At 37.5% G+C, this 25,170-nt stretch overlaps 1 protein-coding gene across 1 annotated transcript in view; it reads right to left on the reverse strand.

Annotated features, from left to right (window-relative positions):
* LOC104464082 (disks large homolog 1) overlaps positions 1 to 24,751 on the reverse strand; it is a 55,753-nt gene extending 31,002 nt beyond the window's left edge. Inside the window, exons 1-5 of the mRNA XM_010076684.1 lie at positions 24,619 to 24,751; positions 22,419 to 22,563; positions 14,839 to 14,965; positions 12,563 to 12,719; positions 11,292 to 11,394 (exon numbers count right to left, since the gene is read on the reverse strand). Of these exons, the coding sequence (XP_010074986.1) occupies positions 11,292 to 11,394; positions 12,563 to 12,719; positions 14,839 to 14,965; positions 22,419 to 22,461 (430 nt within the window). The 5' untranslated portion in view covers positions 22,462 to 22,563; positions 24,619 to 24,751. The remainder of the gene's footprint in view (positions 1 to 11,291; positions 11,395 to 12,562; positions 12,720 to 14,838; positions 14,966 to 22,418; positions 22,564 to 24,618) is intronic.
* Positions 24,752 to 25,170: the final 419 nt, after the last annotated feature.

The raw sequence follows: 25,170 nt of genomic DNA on the forward strand, positions 1-25,170 counted from the left end.
GATTATAACAAGTCAACACCGGGAGAGCCAGGGTGTGTGCAGCAAGCAGCCGCTGAACTGGGTAATGTGCTGCTCTTCCCAGCTGCACCCCTGCTCCCTGCAGGCGTCAAGCTTACTCAGGAAACGCAAGATTGATAAAGAGGGCTCTAAAATGAAAATATCTTGAGGAAATCTCTAAACGAAGGTTCCTTCAACAGTCACTCAAATACCATGAACGATTTATCATATTACATTCTGTAGCACTTTCTCCCTGACACTCATCAGGCAGCAAGCACCAAGGCTTACAGACTCACCAGAGAAGAAGAAAAAAAAAATATCAAGTTACAGAACAATATTCTGTGAACCAGTTTCTGGTATATTGCTTCATTCATAAAGGTAACTATAAATCCAGTGCTCTAGCAATTGCTACTATAATTAACCTTATCCAGATTATGACAATACGAACAGTGCCTTAAGTCCGACTTTTGCCCTTTAAAACCAAAAGCCAGCAGTTTTTATGATGGTATCTTAGTTTTTAAAACAGCATCAAGTCCCTTTTTACAAATAAAGTCCAAAATAAATAATTTACAAGCACTAAATCAGACTGATTAAGTTGTTTTCTGGGAGAAACAAAAACATTATTTCCACCACTACCAATGCTGTCACTCACCGCAAAAGAAATTAAGATGACAGGATGGTAACCTAACAGGAATGTGAGAAAATGACATTTTTTAGAAAGTGAGAAAATTACATTTTTTAGAAAGCAAGATCCCTTAGGGGAAGGACCCAGATGCAGAGAGAATAGGCTACTCCTGCTGTGCTACTGCTGCACTGTACGGCCTTGGGTAAGTCACCTCATTTTACTCATTTTACCTGAGAAATGATCTTTTAAGCCTCTCTCCTGTTTCTTGGGTGTTTTGGAAGATTAAAGCTCTAAACTTCAAACATACTACAAGAACGGTAGCCGAGATTTATAGAATCATAGAATGGTTTGGGTTGGAAAGGACCTTCAAGATCATCTCATTCCCCCCCCCTGCCACGGGCAGGGACACCTCCCACTAGCCCAGGTTGCTCAAAGCCTCATCCAGCCTGGCCTTGAACACCTCCAGGGATGGGACATCCACAGCTTCTCTGGGCAACCTGTTCCAGTGCCTCAACCCCCTCACAGTGAAAAATTCCTTACAAATGTCTAGTCTAAATGTGCCCTCCTTCAGCTTAAAACTGTTACCCCTTGTTGCCCTTCTGACATGAGAGATTTTTTTTTACATCCCCCATGTGACAGGAAAGTAAGCATGGAAAAGACCAGATAACCCAAGCATTTTCTTGTGCTACAGCCTGTTCAGTACTGAAAATATCTGCAAATCTTTACAACAGCTCTGTTAAGAAAGTATCATATGTCATCTGTTGAAAGAATCAGATTTCTTCCTCTGTAGCATGGAAGAAAGTTAACAGGGGAGACTATTCTTTGCTACTGCTTAACTCTACTTTATCATATACATCATCTTCAGGTTGCTGGTCTTACAGTTTCCTGGAATAATTTAATTTTTCTCATCAGAACTCCCAGGAAGTAAGTGCTGAACGAGTGGCAGGGACATCTGTAGGAGGAAGGAGGAGAATAATTTCTACATAGAGGCTCCTGCCATACCAATAAAGCAAAAAAGGAAACTAATGGGCTGGGACTAAGAAGGCTCTATGTTCCAAAAGAAGGTGTGCCAAGAGATGTCATACTTACGAAAAGCTTAAACACTCTGGGCAGATGGAATCTGGTGAGCTCCTTTGATGTAGAGAAACCTAAAAATTTGAGTTATATTCCTCTTACAGAAGATTTTGGGAGGAACAGGATGGATAGAAATCTCAATTGGGTTTGGAGCTGAAAAGTAGACAGGATTTTGGTTTTCAAAAAGAAAGCTTGGTATTGCATACAGTGGTACAGAAACTAATGATGGAGACAGAAAATGAGACAAGAGCAGGACTCTTGGTAACATCAGAAAAGCAGTATCAGTTCGGTACCCAAAGGATCGCACCCATCCCCTGTTCACTAATTAGGCTTGCTTCAACTTTGTCATTATAAAGCAAACTGTGAGAGCCCTGCTAATCTGTCTAGGAGGGGTCATATTTCTATCCCTATGGTTAAGAAGAGTTGATTATTAACTGTCTTTAGCACATTCAATCTCCTATTAAACTGAAGATCACTAATACCATTTGGTAGTTTATGACATGTAGAAAAGTAGTTGCAGGATAGCAGTCAGAAGACTGTCCACACCTGTCGTCTGTGCCCTTTGAGAGGGGAACATCAACAGTCAACAGCCGGTAGCAAGACTGGAGACCCATGTCTGAGATGTGTGTATCAAATGAGATCCATACAAAATGCTATTTTGTTTGATTACAGAAGCACCAGAAAACTAACTACACACCTCCATGTTTTTAATCAATCCCTGCAGCAACACTAATGAAAGACTTCATATAGCGGGTGTACCAGACATAGATGGCTTTGGAAGAAACCCCTTAGCTAAAATACCATAAAAGCAGAAGTAGCAGATAAAACCAGAAGCACAATCTTAGCTTAACACCTGTGTCTCACACTGATGAGAAAGCAAGTATTTAGGGATGAGAACAAGGCAAGCACAGAGTGATACCACACCTTCAAGTACTCTCCCATCCTCCAGTATTTTCCATGTTTACTGAATTTCACTGCATGTTTTAAATTAACTATTACATATTATCATCACTAAATTCTCCCAAATGCTTGAGAACTGTTTTCTTTGCAATTCCGCTCTTTGTTATGGGGTATGCATAATATTACATATATAGTGTATGACAAAATTGATCATATTTTTCCCATAAATCACAGTGAACAACACAATAAACTGCCACAGGGCTAAGCGTGACAAAGCCATACAATGCACATATATATATATATATTTGGATACATATATTAGGAGCTGGAACAGGCACAGTGAACAAGACAGAAAGGACACTCTGCTTTCTTGGTTAAGAGGAAATGAAGAGCTTGGCTGAGAAGCCAATCAATCATATGACTGATGTCTGGTCTAATGTGATGGAGGTAACCAAACAGAAAGGACATAAACTATTTAAATGAAAAAGCAAAACTGACTTTAACCCAGAGTAGGTTGGTTATAGAAACTCCATCTACAAATATGCTTCCAATTTCCACAGCCATCAAAACATTGAGATGCCGAGACAGGATTTTAATAAGAACTATGGTGGCACAAGAAACACCCCCCTCGCCCCCAAATGAATTTAAAAAAAAAAAAAAAAAAAAAAGAAAAAAAAACCACCCACACCACAAATCCACACGATCCAAACCCTCAATCCTTTTAGGTAAGAATTTGACCAGGATCTGAAATGTGATGTATATGTGACTTAACTTAGGATCTCTTCTAATGTTCTGAATTTCAGGAAAGCTGCTGATGCTGTACATCAAATAAAGGGTAACAGGCAGCAAGACTAACATGAAATGCAATAAAAATGAGAACATGAGAGTAAAGGGTAAAGGTATCTTTTCTCGACTAGAATTTTCTCAAAGTTTCCAGTAAGTTTAGAGGCAGAGAGGGAGTAGTACCTGCTATCACAACACAGAGCTTGAGAAAGTGCAAGCATCTGCTGCTTCAATTCATCGCATTTATCCACCAGTACCCCACCATCACCAAAGGAAAAAAAAAACCAAACCCAGAGCCTACTCAGGTTTACACATAATCAGTTGTTAAGAACATTGGATGGATACATCTGGGATCAAGTTTAAACTTTAAAATTATATTGGATAAGCAGATGGTGCAAAACTAGAGCAAATCTGCTCTATTTTATGTCTGCATGTATTGCGCAGCAATAAGCAAAAAGGAATGGGGGAAAGATTAGGAAATCCTGACAGATTCCTCTGCTCCTGAGCTCCTAAAGTGATTTTATGTAGAAGACTGTAATGTTTTCAATTACAATTTTTACGTTAACAGAAAACTTCAGAGAAAGGGTCTGAGCACTGAAAGTCTCCTGGATTACCTGTCTGGTGGGCAACAAGAGGCCAGTGACCCACACAGATACATGGAGAATAGTCTATAAAGGCAGGGGAAGAGAAAAAAGAGGCCACAATGAAAATTAATTTGGTCTGGAACACATGTTCTAGTAAAAGGGGCAAAAGAACAGAAGACTACAAAAAGGGATGGAAAATTCAGCAAGCAACAGAGAAAGAAAAGCAATTCATGGCAGCATGGATGTGTGTGCAGGGAACAGATGGCAGCACAGATTCAGAGAAGCAGAGATTCTTACAAATTCTGAACCCACGAAGAACTGAAAAAGTTCGCTTTAATTAGAGAAGTATGTTCCTCGCTTCCCTCTTCCCATCTGTCTGTGCAAAGCCCTACTTAAGCAGGACCCATTGGATCTGTCAAAGCAGGACTGCTGACAGTTTTATGTAACTACTGATTTATATGCTTTTCTCCACTCTCAGAATAATCAATTTTTCTTTTCATGGTGCCCCCAAATGAACTGAGAAACAGAGCCTGGCAGTAAGTTAGGATAGCCACCATCACACTGATCTTGTATTGACCTTCCACTTGTTTTCACTTCTAACCTTGTGAGGCAAAACTGTCAGAATATGTAGGTGACTGAAGGTGTATTGATGAGTTGTCATGTACTACTGCCATCCATTGATTACCTATACTGTATTTGATGAACACCACTCATGTTTTGCACATCTTTTCTTGTTACAGGCTGTAGTATAAATTTCAGTTGGCTGAGGAGGTTGTGGAGTGTAGCACGTTCAGTACAACCACTCAAAAACACTAGCAAAGAGGTTACCCATTAACATGTATAGACCACAACAAAAACACCCTAAGTCATTCTTGAGGAGATATTGCTTTGCTTGTTGATTTATATTAAAAAGACCTGAGAGAGACCACAATGCATTCCACATTCTATTGGTGACTTTCATGCACTCTAATGAGTAATAAGTTTGTACCTCACTAAGCACTTGAAAGACTAGGCCACGGAATTTCAAAATAGATTAGAAAAATTGCATTTGTATTTAGTTAAGAACACCTCCTGCAGAGCCTGCAAAACTCAGAAAGAGACTAGGTCCAGTCACTGCTGAAGTGAATTCACCAAAAAGGTTGATGAACATTTACCATGCATTCACAATGCGTAAAAGGCTGAACAGCTCTTAAAGAAATACAAACAATTGTATTTATTATATTAAAGGGGAGGAATGAGGGTTTAAAGGATTAAAACATGTGTAAGCCGCCTTATAGCATCTAGCAGGACTATATATAGCAGAAGCCGCCTTCTAATCTTAATGGGCCTAATTTTAATGGTACTTTAATTGACCAATCTGGATTACTTGCAGATGAGTAGAACCAGGTACAAAACAAGCAGGAACAAAAATTTGGAAGACTAGAGACCACGTGCCCCAAAACAGGGTAAACTTATTTTTTCAATTATTTTTTAAGATTTTTTCCTATTATGATCTTTTAAATCACCTTTGGTTAAGACAACCCATGTCTTAAAGCAAGGGAAACTCATCCTGTTGATACAAAAACAAATACTGAAAACTAAATTTTGCAAAAGCATTATTGGTTTTCTGCTACTCCAGCTGGACTTTTACAAACAGAAGATTTACAATATATTTCAAGACTAATGCTCAGAAAATAATCCTAGCTTATATGCATGAAAGTGCTACCATTTCCCAGAGCTTAGTTATTCTGTTTCAAATGCCACTAAAAAACAGTGCATAGATGAAATGTCACAAACAGAAACCTTTTGCAATGGAGAATCACTTATTTCCTTTAATAAAGGTGAAATTAAAATGTGCATTAACTACCTATACGAACAATATAAGTTCAGAAGCAGAGGTTTTACAAAAAATACCTTGAAATCTTCTCTTGAGCTTTTGGCTCCACATTCTCCTAATCTTACACTTATCCACCCGGTCACCTAAGAACATGGGGCTAATCTGATCACTTAACCATCTTACTGCTCTTCCAGAAAAGAAGTGGATATATAGAGACAGACTTGACCAGCTGCACTACAAAGAGAAGACTAACATAGATTCTTAAATTCTAAATAACAGACAGTTGATAACTCACATGAAAAAAAGACTGCTGTACTAGTTAAAATTATAAAATTTTTTTTGTATGTCAGGAGGATCCCTGGAAAACAAAGTGCTGCCACACTTTTCTGTCATGACAGGATTATCTGAATTTTGCTCCTGTTTTGGGGGAAAGGTCAGGTGACCAAGGAATGACTGTGATGCCAATACACTTTGCCCGCTTTCTTTTTCAAGGCCCTCCAAGAGCAGGCTTCACAGTTTACATGTATGTAATTGCAGGTATCGTTATACATATACTTATTTGCCTGGTTCTGATCTAGTAGAATATAATTAGAAAAAAATGTTTAATCCAAAAAATTATTTTCTATCCAATTTCACCCAAATATATTTTCATACTTTTAATGTATTTCCTTGGCTATTCTTCTTATTTTTAAACACTTAAATGCACTTAAGCTATAATACCGTTATGGTAGCCTACTGGCACCTCATACCTTTTCAGAATGGCAAAATCTAACCTTCCAGACATTCTGAATTTTGAGGTAATGCTATTATTATGTCATCTTCAAAACACACAAGAATGTTTCAGATGACCTTTTAATTTGAATGGACATAACAATGGAAACATCAATGTGAAATGAGGAGAGAGCCCTCTAAGGGCTTTACACCTCTAGACAGTCCTACGCTTCCCCCTTGCTGCTCCTCTCCTCACTACATTCCCCTCAAGCACTGAGACTCTCATGCTGCTGCATTCCAGCTATGTAGTGTGATCATACTTCTGACCATCTCTGAATCCCCACTCCCGGGAGATACACACATACAATTCACCTAGAGCTTCCTCTTATTCTTTCACAGTAATATCACAGTTTTTCCTTGCCACCCTACAGCTGTAGAAAACCCAAAGAAGGGAAACAGTAGTGTGGCACTGAGGTGTGTCTGCAGAGCCAGGAAAATGAAATGGCTCAGAAGCCTCTACAAATGAAAATGGCTCATCAAAATGCTTTTGTGTACTGGAGCAAAATCACTTTGAAACTGCTGCAGGTCATGGTAGTTTGCATCCAGTGGAACTCATGGTAAAGCAAAAATCCCTTTTTATTCATGATGATATCTTGCAAGGAAACAGAAATTTGTAGTACAGCTAGGGGAATACGAAAAAGCTTCCAAAAGAAGAGGAAAATGAGAACAACATCCTGACTTCCCCACTACACTTCTACAGGATAATTCCCATTTCCCAAACTTATCATAGAATCACAGAATGGTCAGGGTTGGCAAGCACCTTAAAGATCATCGAGTTCCAACCCCCCTGCCATTCTCTGCTATTCTCCTACCATGGGCCCCTCCTCTGCAGCATCCAGCCCCATCCACTGATCTCTACAGAATTTTGTATACACCTACGTGTGCGTGTATGTTCCACAGAAGTATGTAACAGTACAATCCAATAGGTGACTCAACAGCTTACAAAGGTACCTCGTAGGGAAGTTGCAAGATAAGGCATGGAACCTACAAGGAGAAAGCGTAAGCTGACTGACTACAGTCATGGTACTACAGAAGTGGTCCCTGATGCATGAGTCACTTTTGTAAATAGGAGAATACCTTCACATTCCCTATTTGGCTTTTAACTATCCCAAAGAATGCTGGTAAATTGCTGAAATTTGATTCAGTATAATAAGAAAATTTTGTAAGGCATCTCTCAAATTTACTGAACACTGCTGGAAACTACATGAGTGCCCAGAAGGATATTTTTAGGAATGAGATTACATCTGTTTTCACCCAATTCTATAACCAAGGAACACTTTGGAGATTTAAGGGAAAAAAAGTCAGCAGTTATGTAATTTGAGCCCAGATACAAAAAAAAGCAGTATCATTGAGCCATATTAGCCCAGTCCGAGTCCAGTAACTAGTGTTTGATAAACCATGGATTTGAAGAGACAGATATGGAAAATTCAATCATTCCCATTATAGGAATTTTCTAAAGATTAATTTTTCTATAGCCTACTCAGGATTTTCTATGAAAGAACTGCTTGCAAAATCCTCTTTTCCCAAAAGGCTAAGGAGAAAGACAAATGGGGAATTTCTGATAGAGCTAATGCGGTAAGACCTAAAAACATGAATTAGCATTCCCCACCACAACTATGAACACACAAACTGTCATATACAATTACAGGGAGGGAAGTGAGCTGGTCCCAAGTGTCCAAATGCTCCTATCATACTGAATCTATTTACCCAGTTACAATGAACCCTGATGGATGTCTAGAATCTCCTTGATCTGTCCTAGCTGTCAGCATCTTTTACAAAATCCTGCTGGATTTACAAGTAAAAAAAAAAATACATATGCAGTACAAGCAGTTATAACTGATGCTCTTCATCTTTACGAAGACATTTGAGAAACAGCAATGACGAACAATGATTTTATGAACTCTTCAGTTTAATAGTTTTTAACCTTTTTTGAATGGCATAAACAAAAGTGGAAATAATTATATTGACATATTTGTACACACACACACACATATATATATATATATATAAAGTTTCCCAACTTAAATGCACCAAGTGAGGGGAAAAGAAGACTGTCCACAGCCATAACTTAGGAAATATGAAGATGATCAAAGAACATACGAACTTTTATCAAGTTCACTCAGTCACATGGATGATATTTTCTATTTGGAAAGTCAAATCTCAGACTGCTTTCCTATGATAATAAACAAACTGCAACCTTTAAGGAAATATTCTCTTTACTAATCTCTAAGATATGAACAGTGAGTATCTGATCCAACTTACCCCCCACACTAGACCTGAAAGAAGCTGACAGCTGGAGTTCCATTCAGCCTCTTTTTATGAAGAGTAAGAAAAAGGCAAGCAGAGATGTCAAACAAAATCAGACATTAGTAACTAGAACCCTCTGAGGTACGTTGGTCATGTGTCAATTCATACTTGGCCTCCAGAGTACAATGGATCTCAATCTACTAGTTACACTTTTCCTTCATGGCATACTTCAAAAGGGTAGAGTAAGCCCTAACATGGTATCAACATCTTCACTGTGAATGGAGATTTTAAGCACTATTTCAGAAAGAAAGTCATGCAGACCACACATCTTAAGAAAAAAAAAAAATCCTTTCTTTGATTAATGTCTCAGATGTCTGACCATAATCTAGGGTAATTCAAGTAACATCTCCCACATGCCTCCTCTCAAATGGGCCCTATAATTCTTTGAGAACTGCATTCTCAATACAGCTCAACTGCATGCAGTCTTGTTCTGAATGCTTCAGTAATCATGAAGGAATGAGTGCAGCCCTAGGTTTGAAGTCTAAAAGTGACAGTCATGGAGAAATTTCTAAGAGGCAGTGTATGTTGCTCTGGGCAAATCTCTGTGCAATGACTCAAAATCCCATCAGTCAAGCACCTCAGTACATGTTTCAAGAAAGTAAGTTATCTACCTGGACAAGTGGTAATGAAGAAAGCTGTTATTTCCAATGCAGAAAGAGCAGGAACCATTCAAAATGCTTAGTTCTCATATTCTAAAAGGAAAAGAGATTTCTGATTTTTTCAGATTATGAAGACATTCTTTTATTTTTTAAAAGCCTGAATCCCATAAAGAGAGGACTGAAAAACTGCTGCTTTTGCATTAAGTCTGGATATATTTTTTGGCAAGGAAAAGGACAAGTGCTTGTGTCCTGGGATATATTCTACCAGAGAAACATTTGTTCTGCTATTAGGAACAACATCACAACCTATCTTCCTGGCAGAATAAATAGTGACCAAGAATGCTTTGAACAAAAAAGTGTCCAGATGCTCAAAAGAACAATTCATGGACAAATAAAAGCACAAGTTTTATTTCTCACTAAGGTGAGGGATGCCTATGCAAGGAGCAAGAAAATGTAAGAATTTGACCCATCTGTTACAACACTGAACAGCTAAGCAGAGGATAGGTCAAATGTGCATCAACAGAAATATTTGACAATTCTGACACAAAACCAAAGCAAATATTCCAGAACCAATGCTGACCTTAGTCTTCTTTCTAAAAGAAAGTCTCAGAGAGAACACTTCTAGAAAATGAATCCTGGAACAGAGTAATCTACAGATTCAACATGTGAACAGGATGTACACCTTCTCAAGACAGCTATAGTCACTGACAATGTGGGCTGGCTGCAGGGATTTGACCATGAACCAGAAACAAACAAATCAGTTGGCCTATTACTGACAGAGTTCCTGGGTCACTGGAAGTATAAGATGTTGATGCAGGTGGCGGGTGAGGGGAATGTGAAAGCTAATGTTTCAAAGACTTGGGGAGGACAGGATAAAAGAAACATGAGAGAATATTAGAAATAAATAGTGAAGAAAAGTGAGCTGCAGTCAGCTATTTCACAATTTCAGATTAAGACAGCAGTCCTGCCCAATGTCCAGTCCTGATAAACACCTACACTTAGCCCTTGTCGGTACTGTTAAAGGAAAGGTTTAAACAGACAAGCCACTGCAAGGATGATTTAGGGATGGACCATCCAATTTAGCAAAATTGGAGAAAGCTGTTATCATCACAGTTCATAATAAGACACCAAAAAAGTCTTATTATGTCTATAAACAATAATATACAGGTTTACAGACTCAAGGTAAGCATATAATTTTAGACTACTGAATTTTTAAAGTCACAAATAGACACAGGTATTTGAAATGTGCTGTAGAAATACAAGAGGACAAATATGTGTATTGTGGTGTAGTAGTATTATTTGGCTTCTGCACAACACACAACAATTGTTAATCAGCATCTGGACCAGAACAAATTCCTGGATAAACAGAAATACCAGTTCAGTATGAAACAGAGGAATAAAAACCTGATGGTCTCCTTAGGTTATCTGAATCAACACAACAGAGAAGGAATTAGTCTTTTATCCTCCTACGACTACAGAAAACGAAACCACCTCATTAAAGGGTGAAGACAATTGTAAAATACAGAAGTAAGAACGTGGTATTTCTCCTAAATTCTGGTTACTGGCTTAATATTCATGTTATGACAGTGCTAACATTTACTGAAGAAATTGAAATTCTGAATATGATCAGGCAAGAAACATATCAAGCCATGGCACCAAGACTTGCATGTATTCCTATCTGGTCACGTGCAATTATGTTTAAAGGTATGTTCAACACAGCATTATTTGTTTCTCCTCTCCTCAAAAGAGAGCTTAGATGGGGTGGGAGGACATTGTAGATTATCTTTGACTTTCAAATTGCAGAAGTGAACCTGAACGTATAAGGCAACCCTTACCTTCTGGACGGTACTGAGCTACAATAGTTACGGCTTGGCCTGCGTTCTTGAGGGCTGCTGCTGCCTGTTCATGGGTTGCTGCTTTTAGATCTACTCCATTTACCTACAAGTAACACAAAAAAAGCTCTTTATCAAAATAAATGTTTGTGTTTATCATCACAGAACACAGACTTGTGAAACAAAAATTAACTGGACACAAACTAGTTTCCCATGTCATGTGAATTTTCCCTGTTTCCAATATTACAAGCCAGTTAATACTAACAAAGATTACTGATCCCTACTGAAATCCAAAGTCAATAAATTCTTGCATAAACCCTCTGTTAAGAAATACTGTAATCATTACAGTATATCACTTAATGAATTTGTATTCGATAGGTCTATTTTCTTTTTTTTTTTTTAAGATCTTTTTCTTTCTTTTTAAGGAGACACGGACAATGTTCCTTTCTGTGATAGTTCACCTCACCTTTCAGCAACAGGGCTTCAAGGATCTCCATAGACACAGCATGCCTATAGACCATCACTTTTAACACCCAGTGACAGACCACACCCTCCATGGGTCTAGCCTTGTTTTCAATGCAGCAGATTTAAAAATAGTGTCAGAAAAAAACTGAAGCAGAAATGTGTGTGTCACATTTTAGACCAAAGCTTTTTTCATACTTCAAACTAAAATAAAGATGCACTTTAATATGAGCATTTTAGTGACAGCAGAGCCAAAACTTAAGAGGAAAACATTCCGCTTAAAGAACTATCAAATTACAATGTAATTGTCCAAATAAATGATTCTTCATAAATTATTTCACAAAGAAACATACAAAATCTTCATGACCTTCAGTACTCATATAGAAAAAGCCCTTCGATAGGGGGGAAGACTACTGGGAAGTTTATCAGTTACTCCAGGAAATAAAGTACCCAATTTTAGACACTACTGCCAAGTGTCTCCATCTCATTAGAAGGCTTATTTCTGAAGCCTGCATTCTTTCAATTTAGACACACACAGCCCTCAGCTACCAGATGAAGTTAATGACTTCAATGAATGTTGTCACTGAATACCTCTGAGACAGGAAAGTGCTATTTTAATCAGGTTACAGATGAGAAACTGAGGAAGACTAAAGTCCTCAAAGATGCTTTGGAATTATATTGGCATCTGCTCCATTGTCTCAAATTTAGCTCAGTTAATGATATTTTTTGCATATAAATCATTAACTAGCATTAATATGCAGGGAGGGGGAAATTGTTGTTGTTTTTTAAATAAAAGAAGCAAGGAATCCTACAGAAATTATACGATCTCCTTTCCTAAGCTCTCCACTCAGGTCAGCTGGCCCTCCTGCAAGGATGAAAGAGATGAAAATTCCTTCTCCATCTTCTCCTCCAACAATGTTGAAACCAAGACCTGTTGATCCTCGATGCAGGATGACCTTTCGAGGCTCCCTGAATGAAAGAAAGGGATAAGAAATCTTGGTCACTAGACATGAGTAAAATAAGCAATTAAAAAAGCTAAGTTTTCTAAGAGAAACAGTTTTGAAAATTTAGGTATCAAAAGTTACACATTTCTTAAGGCAACAATCTCATGTATCCCACCTCGCACATCCCCTGGTCCTCCTCCTCAAATCTTAGGCTTTCAAATAATAGCTTCTCTTGTTTGTATGCTTTCAATTCCTCTTCTAGATGCAACACAAAATCCCCTCCCTGTTGTTAGGTGAACTGAACAATTCTTTAGTATGTATGTATTCTAAATTCGTGTTATGCTACAGTCCTATTCAGCACTAAATGTCATCACTTGACACTTTCCATATTGTTCAAGAACCTCAATATGGCTCACAGTCTTATTCTATCTAATGGTAATAGCAAGCAACAAAATACTACTTTCCCCTTCTGAAACTTAAAGAACAAATTCTAATGGAAACATCAATAATGAAAAATATGTCCTTACTGCTTTAATTTCACCTCAGCTGGTCAAGCAATAAATATAGGAAAGAACAATTGAAGAAGTATGCATAAGCCCTTTTAAAAAAAAATCAGAATTTATGGTATTCTCAAATACATTTGCAACTTCTTTGCAGCAACTGCAATTGAAAATGTTTAATTTAAACCTAGTTGCTGCATTCTTTTTACAGGATCCCCTTCTGACTTGGAGGAGAAGAAAGAAGAAATACTGATCAAGTTAAGACAAGGCCAGTCAATTCATAATGCAGAAACACTCCTTCCAAAAATCTACGAATCTGCTACCTGACAAGAAAAGCATAACTGATTTCAGATACAGACATTTCTAATAAAGCAGAGCAACTGTGCACTGCATTTGAAAAATCACTAGAGAGCACTAAAGAACAATTAGTGGACATTCTTAAGTATTTGGAGACATTAATTATTAATTTATAGGATAAACTAAGCTGCATTTTCCTAAAACAAACAAAAAATATAATCTAGTCCAATCTTTAAAAATCGCTCATCTTTTGCACTAGCTCTTAAATCAACTTAGTGTCAAATTACTAGATTTCACCCCCATCAACTATTTTTCATAGTACTATTTTATTACAAACAAATGACATTGTGAAAACCTATGTATATTACTCTGGATCACACTAATACCTAAACAAAAATGCTGCAGTTAGAGAAGAACATAAATATGTAGTATACTTTACAGGATGACTCAAAATTTCTAAACCTCTTTTTGGGATGGAGGAAGTGGAAGATGGGAAGGGAATTTAAAGAAAAATCACCATAAGCCTTCTCCAAATAGCCCTTGCATTTCAGAAGAAATCCAAACACTTCCTTTTACAGTAATTTTAAAGGAAAGCTATAAAACTGTAAGTTCAGCAATGCTATCAGCAGGACAAAATAACTTTGGCTTATATGTCCACCTAACCCCAACTTTAGAATAACTACAAATATAGCCTACCTTCCAATACACTAAAATTAATTCTCCAACTTATTATACCACTTAATTTTCAATCCTGGGTGGACCCTGCCTTAGAATCTCAGTGACATTATCCACATCAGATGATGGTGGGATACAGAATTCAGCAGCAACATACTGAAAATGCAGTATAGCATCCCTATACTTCCAGAACAGAAAGGTAACAAAATAAGAAGAGCTTCCCTTTACCAGCAATGATGAACAGAAGATTAATGTTATCTACTGAATCAGTGAAGGAATGAATGGTTTGTTAATGAGAAAGGATTAAGAGCTCTCTAGCCTTTCTGGATTTACAAATCCATCAAAACAAAGCCTTGTCTGTAAAAAACAAAAGAAAAAATAAAAGAAAAAACATTGCTGGCTTTAAAATAAGGAATAATCTCTAGTCTGCTTATACTACCATCCTAAAAAGCTCAGTCAACTCATGGAGCACTTTGGCTAATAAAACATGTGTATACATGTGTGTGTTTGTATATAAATATATCTAGTTTACTCCTTCAACAATGTTTACAAGTGTTAAGAAACTAACGTTTATTTCTTGAAATAAAATATAGTATTCACTAGTATTTTGCCCACAAACACACCTTATAAGCTGGTTAACTAATTTGACATGAAGCTTTGGTTATCCATTACCTGGTAATCTCATCATCCCCAAGCATTCCCTTGGGAATTGGTGAATATCGCCCTGGTGATGCTGGGGGCAGGGACTGTCCCAAGTAGGCAGATGGAGTGATATGGTTATCCACCGGCTGAGAATAAGCTTCAAAGAGGGGGGGAAAAAAAAGCATTAAGGCAAAAAGGAAAAAGAGCTGGAGGAACTGAAACAAAGTATTATAAGGAGTGACCTCTTCTAAAACCAAAATATAACAGTTCAAATGATACATTATAAATATCACCGTTCTAAAATATTCTGTCACATCAACACATTCCCCAGTCTCCTCACATTTTAAGTCAGTAAGCAAATCTTTCAGTTTGATTGTGCCTCAAAAAAAACCTGTTTTAGAAACAGACACTGGGGAGAGCTGAAGCCCATGAGGACAGTCTGAAGATTTATCTGTTTTTTAAATTTGTCTTTAACTTGACTGAAGTCAACTAAGAATTTTAGTTTCTTAAAATCACTATGTCACAGTACCAGTGAAAAAGACATTAACATTACACTTCTTCCAAATCGTCAAGCTGCCTGCCTCTTTCTTTTCAATGCTCCGATGTGGAGCACCCTGCACCTCCAGAACACTCCAGGCCACTCCGATACCAGGCCTGAACAGGGAGGGGTGTCACATGTCATGGACACTGAACAAAACCATCTTTAATAGCACAGGTGCTGGCAGTGATGCTAGTATGTGCTGAGCCAACACCATACATCAGAAAACAGAAGTAGGATTATTCCACCTCCTATTCTTCAAGGTAAGTGGAATCAATTTATTGAGAGGAATACACAAGCTAGTGCAAAAAAATTCAACTGCAGTGCAAGGGTCAGTTGCCTTATTCGCAGGTTCACTGCTTAAAACTAGAAAAGAGCATTAAAAGGATTTAGTCTAACCTTTTGCATAACAGGCCATGAATCCTGTGCATGAAGGGCATATATTTTACCTCAACCACAACACACATACTAGAAAAATTTAGCATCTTAACGATTACAATTGATGGAAAATATTCTAAAATTCCAGGAGAGTTGTTCCAATAAATCATTAAGAGGGTGCACTATATTTCCAAGTTAGGCACATCAATTTTAAGTGTCCATTCACCAGGCGCAGTCTTACCCACTGTCTCCTATTAAAAATTATATTCTGCAATTCAGATTTTTTTCCTGGTGTAGGTGCTTCAAGCTTTGAGGCTTAAACAGGGAGGGGGGGCACTTCACAGATTCAACATCACTGAAGTTGCCAGACTCTTTGCTCTTATTCACTTGCTGTATCTGATGTGCCTGACATTTGAGAATTTACAGTAAACCCAAAGCTTTTAAACTGAATAGACATTGACAGAGATCTCAGAAGCGACCTGTGTACTCTCCTTTTTTGTTTTTCTTGTTAAACCACTGGCAGAACCCTTGGATCATATATAAACTTCATCAAGAGTATTTTTATATGATAGATTTGTCACAGCATTAGAGTTCTTTCAGTTTTCTAGAATGTGTTTCAGCAAGGATTAAAATCCACTATTAACACCTTAGGCAGTTTAAAAGTACTAGCTTTTAAGTAATTAAGCATGTTTTTCAAACACATTGGCCCTCAGCGAATTGCATGCTCTAGTCTGGGACTGTGCAGAACTTTTGGAAATTGCAACTCCGGATTCACAAGTGGTTTCAGCAACATTCAGAAGCTGAGTGCCAGTGGTAGCCTGTCCCCTTCTACAACAGCCATAAGGAAGCTTCCTCAAGTTAGTGTTCTCTTTGCTGTAGACGTCATGAAGCTGCTTTTGCTAAAAACAAATGATCAACAAAGGTGTTCATATTTGAGAATTCTCTAATAATTAGGGGTTGTTCGAGACGCATGACTCCACAGACCTTTTTTTAGAACAGCTGTAAGACACGTACATTGCACCTTCACCCCTCTGCTCCCTGCAAGGATTCGAAGACCATACATCCCACTGCTTAGTTCCCTCTGCCCTGGCAGTAGTAGCTTGTATGCAGGGGTAACAGATTTGGACAGTGAATTGACAGACTGTCAATTTCAAAGCTTGGTTTTTAGCCACACTGGAGTTTTGGCAACAGATTTTCACAATAATTACCAAACCACATGGCGATATTTACTTTTCAATGGAAAAAAACATATGTATTGTAATACAACAGTATATTTCCCTGCCACTGCACATAACTTTTTGTTTACGGTGATACTTTTAAAAATGGGTACTGTATATATAGATATTTTATTTTTTCCCTCAAAATTTTACAGGTAAAGCACAAAAAAATGGAACGCAGACTTTATGAGCTCTTTTCCAACTAGTGGAAAGTGGGTTTTGATTAAAAAAAACCTGAACAACTGTAGCACAGCATAGCAGCTCTGTACATTCTGTTCATGCATTAAATCTTCTAATTTCACGAAATGAAGTTAAAACTACATTTAACAAGTCAGTGGCAGCTATAACAGCACATACTTTATAGGAAGTAATTAGATTTTTCATAATAAATTCTGTGTTCATGGACTTACAGTACTTTTCATTTGATTGTTTTTAAGGTTCCTAAAGCTTTTAACTACATCATGTTCAGAAACATCCATACCATCTAATACTGTCATATATTCTTATTTTTTTTAATTTGTATGTTTTCACCACGTAACTAAAAGTCGGCTATCAAGCAATGTAACAGCTTATTACTTCACACCGGTGGACTGCTCCACATCAGCACTACCTACATCATTTATAAAGTTCTCCATACACTACTTGCTTAGAAAAGTCAGGTCCTTCCTTAAAGCTAGTATTCTCAGTGCTCTGGAAGCAAATTCACAAGGCATAAAAAGGCTCTCTATGGAGTTCCAGCAAAAAAGAATGTGCCTGCACCTTTCCTAAAACTGTTTTAGCTGGAGATTATACCTGAAGAATATTCAGGAGAAACATGATGGAAATAAAAGGCAAGACATCATTTTCTGAATTCTAAATCCGTTCTAAACGTCTTTTTCCAAGTAAATATTATTACTGATGTAACTGATAAAGGAACTGTGTTTTGGATGAACCGAAAATGACACGCATAAAATGAACTTGCTTTGACAGGAAAAGTCAAAGACTCTTAAGGAGAAATTCCATTTCCAAATCCAGCCCTGCCTTGACCTAACACAGTTCTACACAAAAAGAAAATTTAAGATCTCCTACTATTTCCCTCTTATCTGAAAAATGAGGACGTTAATCACAAGTACAATCTCCAAAATAAGAAATAAAATTAACATTGTACTGTCATTTACTGTTACAGCATGTTCCCCTCTTCCTGTATTTATGCCATTTAAGGAATGACAAGGCACTTATGTCTCTAGTGAGGAAACTGATTATTCCCTCCAGTATTTTATGTCTCAGCGCAGGGAGGAAATACTGTACCAATGCACACACACACAACAGAAAAATAGTTTAACATTGACTAGGAGTCAAAAATGCACCATTAATAATGTCTCCAAAGGAGGTCTGTCTAGGAAGCTAGTTCTGTCTCTCAAAAACTGCATAGATGCTTTTTTTGACTCTGATATTCTACACTGTACAGGTAACGGGTTTTTTTTAAATAGCAAGTTCTAGGCCTTCTTAGCACTATTTAAACTGAATAACTGTAAAAGCACTTATACCAACAAGTTACTGAAAATTTGTTCCTGGGAACCATTTAATGACCAACATTTCTACATAGATTACCAAGGCAGTTTACATTCCCTACAGACACATGACCTACTACAGAAGACTAATAGCTATGATTACCAAACACACAAATCAGTTTAGCTGCCAATGGTGCTAGCCAGCTGGGTGGCATCAGTCCACAGGACTATCCCACCTACAGTGCTGCTGTTCCTCTGCATTTAACAACCGCATGTTTCCTATACTGGAAGTTCTCGTCTTTCAGTGTCTCAGAGACTGGATGCCACACAGGAGAACAGTACTCAGGTGGCAATGTGCTCAGAAAGAACACTCTTTGATAACTGCATTCTTCTTCAGACAGAAAATGGAGATCACAGTAAAGTGTTTAAACTAGCAATCCACACCTTAAGGGTTAAAAGATAAATATCGCTGAAGCAACAGAAACAGGCAGAGCAATCAACTGTTCCAGACTGTCCAGGGCTGTGGCCAAGCTTTCGTCATCCATACATATACCAGTCTCCAGAGCTACAGTACACAACCATGAGCTATTTTTTCCACATTAATTCCCTGCTAAATGCTCTGGTCTCAGCCAGCCCAAACTCTTCTTTAACAAGATTTTCAACATTAACTTCCCCCATGGGCAGCCGTAAGCCATTCACTTGCTCTGATAAATATCAAGTGACGGAGGTCAATTTTCAGCCTCAGGTACACAATGTTGGCAGGATCTGTACACTTCTCCATAAACACCGTCATAAATCAGAATTTCAGGAACTTATTGATCAAATGTCCCTCAATTCAAAGACACTAACCCCAAAGAAATATCAAACATAAAATTATTTAATTATCTATACAGATGATAACTTACTTTGTCTCATTCTTCTGTGCCATCAGACCACCTGACAAGACCGTACTATTGTGTGGCTCGTACTCTTACTATAGGAGTTCTAAAATAAAACAGATTTTGCAGAAAACCTAGATACTGAAATTTGTGAACCCAGTTTTCAAACAGTTCTTCAGTATCCTTAGCTCTGCATTTTAAATCCTCATCACCAGGGAAAGGGAGGAAGCCCTATAACTAAACAGGAGCAGTTCCAGAAAGAAAGTCTTAAAGACAACCAAATTCTGAATTTGGTGTTTTGTGGACTTTTGAATGAACCACCATGTTCACAAAAGGTAGCATAGTGAGCAATCTACTGCATGTTCTACAGACAGTACAGATACCAAGCAAGTAACTACTGTGCACCGCGCTCCTGATAAAATGTTTTAAAAAACCCCACACAAACAAAAAAAAAGATCCCCAAAGGGAGTTCTAGGCAGTGAGTCATCTACACGTATAGTCAGGTAGCAGACAAGGTTTCTATATTAAAATCATTTGTAATGGACACATCCATAGGCAGCCTCTGTGCAGATTTAAGAGATTCAGTAGTGAAAGGAATAGTAAATCTTCCATCTCTTTTATGATGGGCCTGAAATCCTAAGAACCTGGGTAAAAAGATTCTGCTGGACACAAATACAAAGGAGAACTGCAAATATATGTCTCAAAACAGCCTTTGGATCTATTTTGTGTGCAAAATTCAGGCAGTAGACCCAGAGTCCCCATGCCAGCTGCAGTAACAGCTGCACTTTGATCAACAAAGAGAGAATCATACGAAGCCTTGGGTAGGAAAGAGTTTCCTGTTGCAAGGAAAAGAAACAGACTGAAGTTTTATCAAAGGACCCAGCACTTTGCAGAAGAATGTTCTTTGCTTAAAAGCTGATGAAAGTCTACCAGAAACAACATTAAAAACACAGAGCAACTTCAGACAGAGAACTGAAGGTTTAAACTGCAGCTAAATGAAACAAAGCCCAGAAAATGTACTCCGAAGTACAGACAGCACTTCAGCCCACAAACCTTGTCAAAGGTCCCTGAAGGACAGAAGACAGATAGACACCTGGAATCTGAAAAATCTTGTGTGATTTTTTCAAAATGCTTCAGCAGACCCAAAAGCCACTGTTGGAGCTTGAGGGGCATGACAGATCAGGAGATTGGCTTTTCACTTCTCAGTGGACAGAAGCGCCACTTCACAAAGGACAGGATATATGGCTCTATGTTATGATGCAATTAACTTCAATTAATGGAGTCTCCAGCTTATCCACCGCTTGAGAGAAATTAATTCGCCGCATGAGAAGAGGGCCTGCAGCATGCTCCTATGAATACTGCTAGAGCAAATATTCCTTTAAAAGTACATATTGACACAGATAATGTGAATTTAAAACCAAAATAATCACACAAAGAAGAACACCAATTTGTAGTCAAAGAGGAAATACAACTGCTGCTTCAAATAAGACTCTCATCAGTCTGATCTCAGCTACCTACTGAACTACGGTACCAAGAATCAGCCACGCTGAGTTTGGTATCTCTGTTCTTAACTTTTTGAGCCTACAGACAGTCTTCTTAAGATCAAAGTATCATTTAACAAACAGTATCAAAGCACATACAAATTTAAAATGAGAATCTACTTTTATATTCAACCATTCCTTTACGGTGGTCTAGTAAAGGAGTAGGTTTGTCAAATCCTACTACAGGTTCCTTCCTCCACCCACACAAACTGAACAGTTTCAGTTCAGTTTTCCTCCCAAAAGAGGCTCTCTGAGCTGCTATAATGCTTTGCTCATTTCCATTTAAGCCTTATTCCAAGCTGTTTTTTTAATAATCAGGGGCACTGAGCAAGCGTTAATAAGTACAACTTTTCCCAATATCAGGGTATCATTGAGGTATTAGAATTGGGCAAATCATCAGCAACCAGCTCCTTCTCTACCTTCCTCTCCCCAAACTTTCTTGAGGCTTTGCCTTTGCTCCCACAAAAGATTCATACAGTAAATATTCCAATGACTGAGTCAAGACATAGTAGTAATAGATAAGATACTTCTACGTTTGCCACATCACCATCCACGGCAGTGTAATTGCACTACTGCAACACTACCAGGAACACTACGTACAAACCAGGTTACCTCTGCTCCAGAAAATCTGAATTTGAGGTGAAACACGTGAAGAGGTCAGTTATGATGGAGAGAGAAAAAGAAGCCCATCTTCCAAGGAAACAATGAGAAAGGCTGAATTATTGGACAAACTAGATACCATAAGGGAAAATGTCCACTCTCAACCATATATATGAGTATAAAACTAGGGATGAATACGTGAAGGCTGAAAATTATTTTTATGTCAAAGAATGGAGCCCTCAAGAGCATCCTTTTAATAAGACTGTGAAGACATAAAACCTAATTAGCTCCAAATTGTAATTCAACAAGCTTACAAATAGATTTCCAGATACTGTAGCTATTGCCAATCAATAACGGACTTATAAGGTACTTCAGCCCTTTGTTGTGCTGTACTGTTGTTTGTTGTTCTTTACATACTGTTTTAGATTACATCAGTGGCTTTTCAGTCAAAGCTGTTTTTCATATGAAGTAGTATCTGAACATATCAGTGCTACATATCAATTACTCATACCTAACAGCAGAAAGAAAAAACCCTAAAATAACTCTCCCCCAGAACCATTTTAGGTGACGAGTAAAACTGGTCATCCAGAAAGTCCACCTATTCAGTCTCAGAAATATACAGTTATATCATTCTCATCGCCTTCTCCAAACACTAAATTGTAACATCCCTCTTGAAGAAACAGTATCTTATATTCAAATTTTTGCAAGTGATCAGAAACACTGAGTCACTAGGACTAGGCCACATCAGTCAGAAAACACACTAAGACCCTCGCTGCTGTCTCTTCAGTACAGAAGCTACAGGATGTTATTCTGTTCAGCATACAATTTTCCTGATTAATCATCTCTCTTATATCAGATTTTCACACTGTATATTTTAAAAAGTTTGAAACTGTTAAAATACTAAAAATGGGGTATGTTAAAGACTTGAAAGAAAAAATAATTAAATCACAAAGATAAGGTGAACTTACAGTTTGTGATGTCAGGAGGGGCATAACTGTCATTCATGAACATGCTGGTGGGTTTTGCAACTTTCAGATAAACAAAGTCAGATGTGTTTTTTAAGGCAGTCACTGCTTCTTCATGAGTAACTTCTTCTAAGCAAACACTGTTCACCTACAGAGAAAAATATTAACCAATTCTCAACACAGAAAAATCCACATTTTCATAGGACACTCACTGAAAGCTGCTGGAGCACTCCAGTATTGAGAGTCTTTATTAGGATTCATGAGCTACGGACATAAATGGTTACATAAAAGTTATATAAGAGATGCTTTATAGTGCTGTGAAGTATAAGAAAGACAAGTCTTTCCTCAAAATATTATAATAAATTATATTGACTGTAACACTGTAAGGAAGGCACGACTTTGGAACTCAAAATGCCATAGGCATGCATAATCCCAGCTCTCACACAGTATGTTATAGCAAGCATTAAGCAGAAGGTTTCTTCTAGAAAGAAAAATTCCCACAGGATCTTGTCATTACATAAGTTCTAGATATTATAATGGGACAACAAATTCTTCCAAGAGGTAAAAAGTAGTGGTCAAAACTGGAGAAGACCATGCCAAGTAAGAACAACTGGTTTAACTTTACAGGCAACAGACTTTTTTTAAACTATTGCTATTAAGGCAAAATACTAGCACTTCAGTTTAATAAAAAAATTAAAATCCTTTAACAATTAGTATCTCATATAAAGAGTTAGTAAATTGAGTTGCTGACCCTCTCCTCCATATTTTGAAGAGGGAAGTAACTTCTGCAGATAATTCCAGGCAACACTGGAAATAAGGATTGTATTGCACTGAGCCTGAAGGACCAAAACCACTTTCCTCTGTTTGATTACTTAACTTTATATACTGTGTAAAAACAATCAGGTCTTGTCAATTGTTATTTCTGGAGGAAAAACTCTACTGCTTAAGTATATTCTTTCCATAGGTATTTTCTAAAAGCCTCTTATTGATTTAAAAAAAAAAACAAAACAGATTTAAATTCCTATATTTGTATATTTATTCCTATGTATATTTATTGTGCAACTACTAGTAAACATAATATATTCTTTCTCTCTTTTTTCCTCCCAATTCTCATGTAAGGATTTGCCCATGTCTTGAGTTGATTTCACAGAACTATCCACTGTAAAACCAAGATCTCATTCCTAATACTTAAAAAAGCAGGATTCTTTAGATAAGATTCTTAGAAGAAGCAGTTTCTTTAGATTCAAGGCCAGGCTGAATGAGACTTCAAGCAACCAGATCGAGTGCAAGGTATCCCTGCCCAGGGCAGGGGAGTTGGAACCAGATTGTCTTTAAGGTTCCGTCCAACACAAACCATTCTATGATTCTACGATTTTATATAAAGGGATAATCCCAGGATTCTTAATTTTTAAGTAGCTTCAGTTTTCCCAGCTCTGTATTTGTAAGTGACAAACTTACCCAAAAAGCCTATTAACAGATGGGAAACTCTGGACTAAACATTTAGAGTCAGTTTCTTACTGTTTGAAGAGAAACAGAGTACGCATTCTGCTATCATGTACTCTGATGTACTCAGAGCTCTTACAGAAGCAGCTACTTGCCTGGTAGAAGCAGGAGGGTGGGGCAATTACACCTTATGAGAATTTACAATTCAGAAATTCCTGGCTCTGGATCTCATTTTTCTAGCTGGACAACTAGATTTGCTGATGGAATTTAAGAATTTCGAAAATTATTTTTACTTTATGCATAGAAAATTCAACTTTGAAGTACTTTAAGCGTAAAAAAAGCCACGCAAAAGCATTACAAATACTGAAATCCAATATAAGCGGTAGTTTCACTACAGTCTGGCCAGCCACCAGTACATGGAGTTCCTTTCCATTCTTCTCTTTTGAGGAAACAATCCCATTGTATGCTGGTTTACAATTCCATCACTCAGATCCCAGAAAAATAATAACAGGCATCCGAAATAAACATGCTGATTAATACAAGGTTTGCATGAAACATTGGACTGAGGAACAGATTTCAGATTTCCTGATGAGATGGTGCTGCAGATTTAATTTTTATCATTGATTTCCTGGCAATATCAATTTATTTTTTTTTTCACTAATTTCTATGAAATAACACTCTACCAGCAAGCAACTTAACTTGGGCCCTTACTGGGACTAAAAGTGAATGACCATAAAAAAATTATGCAGCTTTTACTTACAGCTAAAAGTTTGTCTCCAATCTGAAGTTTGCCATCTTTATGTGCTGCCCCGCCTTCAATGATTTTGGTTACATAGATGCTGTTGTCTCCAGGTATATGCTGATTTCCTACACCACCAGCAATACTGAAACCAAGACCTGCTTGAAAACAAAGTCATTACTCAAGAAACCTTTCAGCATTCATTAGATTCAAACTATTATATAAATAATAATCCTAAGTGTATGACACACATACATGTATATAAAAATATCAGGCTCTAGCTGAGGCAATACTGGATGCCTTTCCAACTCCATAGTTTTCCAGAAAGTTCTGGAAAAGATGTAATATTTACAGAAGTTCTGTAAATCAAAAGCTAAATAATTTACTTCATGCCTTGCGGAAGATGCACAGAGCAGAGCTACAGCATCACTACTGATATTTAAAGAACCATTGTCCAACATTTACCCATACAGAAACAAAATGCTTTCCATAAATGCTTTTTAATCTTTCAATGTTACTTTCTAGGTAATTCAATGAAATATTTTACTCCCATTTGTAGTATACTTTAAAAAA

Source organism: Pterocles gutturalis, unplaced genomic scaffold (genome assembly GCF_000699245.1).
Source record: "Pterocles gutturalis isolate BGI_N339 unplaced genomic scaffold, ASM69924v1 scaffold49713, whole genome shotgun sequence".
Lineage (NCBI taxonomy): Eukaryota > Metazoa > Chordata > Aves > Pterocliformes > Pteroclidae > Pterocles > Pterocles gutturalis.